This window comes from Chenopodium album, chromosome 2, assembly GCF_948465745.1.
Source record: "Chenopodium album chromosome 2, dcCheAlbu1.1, whole genome shotgun sequence".
In the NCBI taxonomy this organism is placed as follows: Eukaryota; Viridiplantae; Streptophyta; class Magnoliopsida; order Caryophyllales; family Amaranthaceae; genus Chenopodium; species Chenopodium album.
Window position 1 is genome coordinate 4,320,439 of NC_137835.1, and position 9,628 is coordinate 4,330,066.

At 35.2% G+C, this 9,628-nt stretch overlaps 1 protein-coding gene across 1 annotated transcript; it reads right to left on the reverse strand.

Moving 5' to 3' along the window:
- Positions 1–3,862: 3,862 nt before the first annotated feature.
- Positions 3,863–5,391, reverse strand: LOC145580178 (2'-deoxymugineic-acid 2'-dioxygenase-like). Its single transcript, XM_081637573.1, has 4 exons — positions 5,130–5,391; positions 4,785–5,035; positions 4,364–4,685; positions 3,863–4,275 (listed from the first exon to the last, which is right to left on the reverse strand). Exons 1-4 carry the CDS (start codon positions 5,349–5,351, stop codon positions 4,018–4,020), a joined length of 1,053 nt encoding a protein of 350 aa, XP_081493699.1. The 5' UTR covers positions 5,352–5,391; the 3' UTR covers positions 3,863–4,017.
- Between the last annotated feature and the right edge of the window lie 4,237 nt (positions 5,392–9,628).

A 9,628-nucleotide genomic window follows, 5' to 3' on the forward strand; every position in this document is an offset into this window, starting at 1 on the left:
GGCTATGATTAATTGGTTATTACTCACAAATATTGACTTGGGACCACCCACTATCTTTCTCTTAACGTTATTTCTTACTGTAATAAAGTAGATTTGTGGGATGGAGTAAACAAAAGAAGACGGAGGGAGATATTTAAGATATTTTAATAGTTTAACCACCTTATGTGGCTTATTATTACTCATACGAAGTGCTTGTATTTAGTTATTTACTAGGAAAAAAGAGTGCAAATAATAATGGAGTGACTTTGGTTCAAAATTATATAGAAGTGTTTTCAAATGCAATTTTCATGTCTTAGTAAATGTGCTAAGTTATCAAATGCTTAGAAGCATGCACAAATATAAATTATGAACATAGAAGGTATACTATATAAATAGTTCATTCAAACTTACCATCTTTCATCCATTATCCAAATTCAATCCAAATTCAATCCAATCTCATCAATCATTTTGTATATATCAACTACTATATATATAATTCCCAATAACAAAAAAATCATCTAAAATGGTTTTTGGCTCCACAAATGACTTCGACTTCCCTCATTTCTCACCGCCACCACCCTTTCATCCACACCCTAATCCACCCCCGCCGCCCACCCCAATCATCCCACCACCACCCTCTCCGAACCCCCACCACCCAACAGTCATCATATTCGTCGTGATCATCTCATGTAGTTGTCTCTTCTTACTAGGAGCCCTATTCGTAAGCATTTGGTGCTTCATCAAAAAGCAAAGGAATAGAAGGAAAAGTGTTCATGAGAGGAAGGATATAGATGTGGATGAGCATTTGAAAGTGCAGGAAATGATCGTGCCCGGCTGTTGCGGGCCGAAGAAGGTGTTGGTATCGGTGGAGGACGATGTACGTGTACACGAGGATGTTCACGTCAAGAGTGAGGTTAATACGACGGGTAAAGGTGGTTTAGGCTTACGAGAGGGTGGTGGTGAGGGAAGTAGTGTGCATCAGCTTACCCAACCTGAGAGCCAAGTTTGATAAAATCTACGACACTATGGTTGTAGATTATTGCATGTACGTTATACGTAACCTAAATGCAAAATATCTTGTGCAACTGTTGTAAATTTTATATATGTGGTCTTACTAAACCGATATTAACCAATAATAAAATGTTACTTGTATTTTAAACTAATAAAATGGTTATTAGTACATACGCGTGTACACTCTCTCGAGTTATTTAGTTAGTTGAGTAGTTTGATGTACGCACGCAGTGGATAGATACGCTAGCTAATTAATATTCATAAAATTATATATTTCCTCTGCTCTATTAATACTGTAATAATAGAATTTTTGCATTATTCATCAGTATCATCACTCTTGTTTGACTATATAACTAGTTATTGGCCCGGGCGATGTCCCGAGTCATTATAAACTTATTACTTTAATAGTACTATATATATTTTGGCTTGTTTGTCATTGAGAGTTTAAGTGGTGTTTTTTTTTTAAAAAAAAATTTGTAAAATTTTTATTTATTAAATAGGATAGCTTCAGTAGTTTGTTGCTTGTATGAGCTGGTTTGATTATAAGAATAATTTTTTACATTAAAATCATAAAAATATGATAAATCAAATCTTTATAAATTTGATGTCAAAATATCTACTACTCCATAATGCACAAAAATCTTTTACTCTATGGTACAATTTTATGAGTTAATGCACAAAATAAAAATGGAGTAATGTTTAATTTCTTACAAAATTTATTATTAAGGGAAATTGTCATGCATATGAAAAATTTATCAATTAAACTTAACATTGATACGTGAAGTAAATGTATGGAGTTTTTCAATAATTAATGCTATGGTATGATTTGGCGACACATCATATGCCAAATGGAAAAATTGGTGACACATGGCAAAAGATCATGTCTTGCCATGAGTTTTAATAATACATATTGATATTGATATTGATATGATTTATACGTTAAGCAAAATAAAATCATGTGGGATGTTGTTGGATTCGTCTCATAAAATACTTTCACTAATATCAACTTTTTATAATTTTTACTCTTACACAATTATAGATATTTAGCATATAAAATGTGCTTTGGGATGCGTATAATTTCATCCTTGTTGTAATCTTATAAGAACGGAAGAAGTGCTTCTTATACTTCGTATGTGCAAGTGCATGATTATTAATATACTCCTTTCGTGTTTTAATAAGTGTTACACTTTGACTTTTTTTCACTATTATTCACATAATGGGTTTGACTTGATTAATTTACTAATATATAAAAAAACAAATGTTATTGTATAATACATTGTTGGATTCGTTATAACGTATACTTTCATAATATCAAGGAAATTTTGTATAGAACTACCCTAAAGATAGGGTCATTTGTGAACAACTACCCATTTTTTTTTTTAATTTGTTTAAAACTACCCGCAAGTTTGGAAAAGTTTGGGTAGCACTACCCACTGACGTTTTTCGTCCAATTAAAACGTTATTTTGGTCCAATTTTTCACTTTTTTCAATTACAATAGCCAATTAATACTAAAATAAGCAAAAACCCCAATTCAATTAAACCTCCAAACCTTAGAAATTAAAATCCCCAAATAATATATACTCATGAACCCTAAAATGAATTATGATTAAAACCCTAATTAGGTTAATTAAAGTAGATTAAAACCTTTATACAAATTGGGAGAGTTAATTGGGTGGCAAAAGTGAAAAAAAATGAGCTCCGATAACGTCTTAATTGGACGGAAAATGTTAATGGGTAGTGATACCCAAATATTTTCAAACTTGTGGGTAGTTCTAAACAAATAAAAAAAAATTGGGTAGTTGTTCACAAATGACCCTATCTTTAGGGTAGTTCTACACAAAATTTCCTAATATCAATGGTCCTAAAATTTTATTAATATATGATTAGATAAATTAATGGTTTAAGTCATGTCTCAACATGCGTGTTTGATCAAATTGAAACACTTATATATTAAAACGCAGTGTGTTTATTAAATGTTAATATTAACCGTAAAAATACCTTGACCTAATCAAGGTAAAGCCGAACCCTATTTTGTCATAAGAAGATAATTAAAGATGGTTTAAAATTTAAATAAAGTAGCTCTTTAATCTTTATTCATGATAATTATGAGGAAAAACTTAAAAAACAACATTATTATCCGATGAATTAAGTATAATACTTTTAAAAAACAACATAAAAATATTCATAGAGAAAACCAGCTTTAAATTAATTAGTGATCCATAATAAAACGTTTCTTAATGAAATTTTACGCTAGTCATTTAATTTGTAATGATTGAATTATTGAATAGTTTTTTTTTTTAAAAGTGAGTGAATATAGTATAAGGGTATGTTCTAATTTACTGAATTGAACTGAAATAAATAGTTTATGGGAGAAGGAAATTAGGATTTGGACTAATTGGAGTTGAACTGAACGAAAATTAAGCCGAAGAGAACAAACCGCCCCAAGTCTGACCACTCCCGATAAAATGAATGATAACAATCAAAGTCTTAATAATCTCAAAGAACAAAGATATATAAATTATGCTTTGAGCTAGATTTAAAACCCGAAGCCTTCAATATATAAAGATGATACATTTACCATCTCTACCAAATTTATTAATGTTTTAAATTGCACATAACATTATATTTATATAATCCTTTCATTTATTAAGCAAAATTGAGGCTATTTATATAATTTAATTATTTTCACAATATTATTAGATATTAAATACATATGAGGTTAAAAAAAAAAAAAGGGAACATCCAAACCACACGGTAGCTAAATAAATAGTCGAACATAATTATCAAATTAAAGAAGCACAAACTAGTAATTCGGGATATCACCCGAGCCACACACTAGTTAAATAAATCTTAAATTTAAATTGGTACATCAATCCATGAATTATACCTTATTTAAGTAAAACACACTCTATTATACAGAGTAAGATTTATAACATGACGGAATTTGAAATGAAATGTAGCAAATAAATGTGGCCGGGTTGAAATATAATTTTTAAAGGAACAGTACATAATGGTATTTAATTATATCAAGCTTCAATTAGGAAAGACTTGACGGTTTCGTCAGAGCTTATTTTTAATGTACGTCCTCGATTGTGAGCTGCAAGTAGCTCGTGATACTGAAGATCCCTGTAAATTGGTGGGTTGTCATCGTTAGTAAGACCTTTAGCTGGTCCAAATAGATGATCATCCGCCGGACTTAGGAAAATAGCTGCACTTTGTCGTGTTACGTTTTTATTTGTGACTACTTGATGTTCACCGGGTTTAAGCTTTCCGTTGCTAACAATCTTAATTAGAACAAAAAAATAAGTGTAAGACGTAATCGTTGCAAATAATATGTAACGGAGGTAGTAAATTAAATGATAAGTAATATACCTGCATGACATTGCCCATGTTAACAACAAAAACATCAGGAATAGGATCAGCTGGGATCCATTCTCCATCATTGAAAAACTGAAGGCCTGGAATATCGCCTTGCACAACAATGGTTATGAGACTACGGTCCTTGTGCCTAGCGGCGGCTAAAGTTAGCTTAGGGTCCGGGCATGGAGGGTAATGATTCACATTCATGTCAACAACTTCACCAACTCCTGCCTTTTCAAAGTAATCAGCTTCAAGCCCTAGTCCCTCCGCAATCAGCTTTGGCAGTTCCTTTCCCACTTGATTTACTTTCGTCGCAAATTCTCCAACAATCTCCCTAAAATTCGATCAAATTAACTACGATACAGTACAGTACAGTACATACAAGTATGTATCATTGTGGTGGTTTCATGATCTGATCATTAAAATTACGTACCTGTATTTAGCAGGTTTGTCAGGCCAGTAAGGGGCGCATTTCTCAACAGGTAAGCATCGTTGTGTTATAACGTCCCTCCAAAAGTGAAGGTCTTCTTGAAAATAATTATAATTACTTGTATACAAATTGAATATATCCTTCCTATCGTAAGAGATATATTTCTCTTTATACTCCCCTGGAATCTCGAAGAATTCCTTGATCACACTTCTTGCCTCACTTAGTAATTTGCTTGGCACCCCATGATTTTTAATCTGCAAGGCCACCCAATTCATATTAGCAAAATGTTTTTTTAAAGGAAACATATATAAGATATATATATATATAGATAAAAGCAAAGAAATTAACCTGAAAGGCTCCAAGTTCTTGAGAAGCCTTGATGATCTGGCGGATGACATCAGCACGAGCAGGATGATGAGCATCAGCAAATGCATTGGTGAGGTCGATGAGAGGAATACTCTGGTTGCTTTTGGGAGCAATTCCATTTTCTCCCGGTCTTTTTTCAGGTGGAAATATGTAGCTTTTAGGCAACTTCTTTCCATCACTCCAACTTTGAACAAATAAATTCATTTTTAAACTTTTTTTGTTTTTTTGATTGATTTCCACTTTAGCTTCAAGGGTGGAAAGGAAACCTATTACATACTAGCATATTTATAAGGAAAAATTAACACCATAAAAATTAAATTGGATTTTGCTCACTATGGACAATGTCAATTAGGTATTAGTTTTAAAAAAATAAATCCTACCTCCGTTTCATATTATTTCCTCTCTACTTTATGTCAAATCCTTACAAATAATATAAAACAAAGGTAGTAAAAAAAACCCTTAAACCCTAACCCAACCACTAGCCCACCTACTGCTGGCAGCCCAACCCTAGCTGTCGGCACTGCTTGCCCCACCCAAAACCAGCCCCACCACCACTGTCAAAACCGTGCAACTCCATCCCTTCCCCCTCCTCGAAACCATCCATTCCATTCAACCACTGCAAAAACCACCCCAACCTTCACCCAGAAATCGAAATCCACCGCCAGAATCAAACCCCCCCCTCTCCACCGCCCAAAACCCCCTCCTCTAACATCGAAAATGACCAAAACCCCTTCCCCTAACACCGAATACCCCCGAAACTTCCCCCATAAAACCGATGGATAGGATTTAATTCGCGATCTAGCGTTTTCTTCATCGTTGGTGTGCACTACAAGAAAATAACCTTTTCGTAGCGATTATTTTAACCTTTAGTATCGATTGTAATTGCAACAAAAAGCTTTCCCAACGAATGGTCATTCGATACAATATCTCCCATTGCCTTAGCCTTCAGTAGTGGTTTTCAATATCGCTGGGGTTGGCCTTAATAATCGATACAAAAAACTACATCCAATCGTGGTGATTATTGTAGCAATTATAATCGTTACAAATGTTGAACTCATTTTCTTCAAAAAAAAAAAAAAAAAACCATACATTTGATCTTTACAAGATTCGAACATGCAATCTCAAAATCTTATATTAAATGTTTCACCACTAAACTATGACATATTTTATGTATTCTTTGTCAAACAATATTTATATATCTAGTGTAGAAAAGGGTTTTTGTATCGATTTTTGGGATTTAGTGGCGATTGTAAATTATACGATTTCTCACAATTTTATAAATGTGCAAGTATGGATATGCATTATTATGTTTTTCATATCGATTTTATATGGAAAAACCGATTGTAAAATGATACGATTTCCTTAATTATTTCACAAACATACTTGCATATTATAGCGAATGTACAATCGCTACAAAATTATCGCTACAAAAAGACAATTTTCTTGTAGTGGCGGTGCGTGAGGTGGTTGTAAGGGCTAGGGTGGTTTTCAAAGAGGGGGAAGGGAGAAAGTGGTATAGTTGGCAGTTTTGGGCTGTTGGCGGCAAGGGCAGGTGGTTCCGGTGGTGGGGCTGGGTTGGGTTAGCGGTTAGGGTTTACGGTTTTTTTTATGGGTTTTTCTAAGCTATACCCCTAAGGTATTCGAGTTTCTAAGGTGTACCCATGCTTTTTCGAGTTTCTAAGTTGTGCCCCTCAACTCACTACCATTAATGAATGGTACCCCCATTGGGACTTCCACGTCACCTAAAGTTAACTATAAATTTAATAGAAAGATGATAAAAGGTAAGGAAATGGTAGGAGAAAGAAATCTTAGCTACCGCAACCATAATAATGAAAACTGAAGCCATGAAATCACACTCTCAAATAACTTTTAAACAACTAATAAGGGTACATTTTAGTATTGATAAGGAGTTGAAGGGCACAACTTAGAAACTTGAATTAGCATGGGTACACCTTAAAAACTCAAATATCTTAGGGGTATAGCTTAGAAAAACCCTTTTTTTATTTATCTTTTGTTAAACAAATTGTTGAGTGACGACACTTGTCCACAATGAGCCCCATTAACGGATTCCATAATCCAAAAATACATTGAAATCAAGTTTTTTGTTTTTTTGTTTGTTTGTTTTTGTTTTTTTTTTTTTTTTTTAATTATATATGATATAATAGAAGTTTTAAATTTTGTGGTTTTATAATCCATTTTTTGTGAAATTTGCATTGTGGTGTTATTTTCTAATTTTTCTTATCTGTAAATTACTCCCTCCGTCCCTTCATTAATGAGCCTATTTGGGTTTTTTCACAGGAATTAAGAAAGTTGGTGGAAGTACATAAGTGCATGCAGGGTTAGAGAGTGATAGAGAGAAAAATAATGGTTGGGAATAATTGAAGAGAGTAAGAGATAAAGTGTTGGAAATTAATGTAAAAAGTAAAGGAAAAATGAAAACTAATAATCCCACCTTTGTCATTTGCTCAAAACAATTCCACCTTTTCGAAATCTGAAAACAATCCTACCTTTAATTTAACCCCTAATTTCTCAAAATATTCCCTAAATCGGTTTGTAAAATTAGTAACCTGTTTTAGAAGATGACTTGCCACGGGTCACCTTCTAATTGGTATTTTTAATAAATTTAAAATAAAGAATTTTTTTTTAAAAAAAAACTTTCTTCTTCCCCAATTTCCTCCCCGGCCAGCCGAAGCTCCCCTTTCCCCAGCCAGGACCAGCCGCCTTTACCTTGCCTTAGCTTGCCAACCCCACTCCCTTCCCCGGTGGTAAACATTAATCCCCACCCCTAACCCCTTTCACGTCGAGCCAAGGAACAGATCAAAGTCTCCACTGCTAACCCTTTCCCCAGTTCCTGATGACGAACAACCCCCATCACAATCAATTTCACAAACCGGTCGGGGATAGGGGAGAGGCTGCTATTGTGGTCGGCATTGGTCAAAATTTGGTTGCGATTTGGGCAGTGGATTGACAGAAATTGAGTTGTAAAAATTGGTGAAAGGTGGTTGTTCGGTGTTGTTATTTTGGTGCGAAGTGTGGCGAGTGGCAAGGGGGAGGTGTGCGAGTTGCTACTGCAAATGTTAGGGAGGTTTGTGGGAGAAATTGTAGCGGTTAGGAGAGAGAAAGAAGGTGGTTAGGTTGTTGCAGATAAGGGTCAAAAGGTGGGATTATTTTCATATTTTGAAAAGGTGGGATTGTTTTGAGCATAAATGGTAAAGGTGGAATTATTAGTTTTCAATTTTTCAAAAGTAAATCATTGGTACAAAAAAGTGATGACAACCATCAAAAGGGGGAAAATATTCTCTAATAATACCAACCTTTTAACCTTAAAATAAAAATAGGCTCTCAATTTTGAATTTCCCAAAAAGAAATACAGACTCTTAATAAAGAGACGGAGAGAGTACTAAAATGAGAAATCATGATACTGGATTGCTCAAGAGATAAACTTTATGTATTTATTTTTAATTTGTGTCACTTTACTATTTCACTTTTATTATTTATAAAAATGTAAAGAACAAAAAAATTAAATTGTGAGAGTAGATTTATTTACAAATTTATCTCTGAGAGAAACTTTGATTTTCTTGTTACATTTACTCATTTGCACTTGGCTTATTTTAGTTTTTGTTGTGAAAAAAGAAAAAATTATAAAAAAAAAAATCATGGTTTGTGTTAAAAGCATTGGAAAAATGGAATATAAAAATCCAACCTTTGGCCGGTCTGACAATAAAAATCCAACCTTTCAGTAATCTCAAAAAAAATCCAACCTTTGCCCCCCCACCTTCTCCAACAGATCCATTACCTGTTGATGACCGTTTTTTGTAAGTTATGTGCCACGTGTCAGTCGTTAATTGGTCAATTATTTTTTTAAATCATTAAAAAACAAAAAAAAATTTAAAAAAAAAAACACCACCAGCCACCTCCCCCAGCCCCCGCACCACCCCAGCCACCTCCCCCACTCCCCGACAACTTCCCCCCACCCCAACCAGCCCCACCATCGGGGTCGTCGGATTCCGGCGATCTCCCCCCACCCCCCCCCCCCCCCCCACCCCTTGCCGCAACCTCCCCATCCACCAAAACCCCCTACGATCTAAACCCTAACCACCACACCAAACACCCTATTCGGCCCTCCCAAACCAGCCCGACCCCTCCCCGAACCTCCCCACCGCCCGCCGACCACAAACCAACAACCCCTGACCCGTTTCCACCCCTCCCCACCCTAAACCCGACCCCGATTTTCTAATACCCTTAACCCGTTTTTGGGGTTGTGGGTTCGATTTCGGGGTTGTGGGTTTGAGTTTGGGTTGTGGGTTTTGGGGTCTGGGTTTAATTTCAGTTGGGGTTGTGGGTTCTAGGTTTTGGGGTTGTAGTGGTGGGTGGTGGGTGGTGTCGTGGTACTAGGTGGTGGTGTTGGGTGGTTTTGTGGTGCTAGATGGTGGTGTTGGGTGGTTTCGTGGTGCTAAGGTGGTGGTGGTGTTGGGTGGTTT

Bases quoted from the DNA above. Each gene is read 5' to 3' on its own strand.
- LOC145580178 (XM_081637573.1), bottom strand. From the start codon at position 5,351: ATGAATTTATTTGTTCAAAGTTGGAGTGATGGAAAGAAGTTGCCTAAA. The intron at 5,036-5,129 runs GTTAATTTCTTT...GTGGCCTTGCAG, and splicing joins AAGAACTTGGAGCCTTTCAG to ATTAAAAATCATGGGGTGCC. The intron at 4,686-4,784 runs GTACGTAATTTT...ATCGAATTTTAG, and splicing joins GACAAACCTGCTAAATACAG to GGAGATTGTTGGAGAATTTG.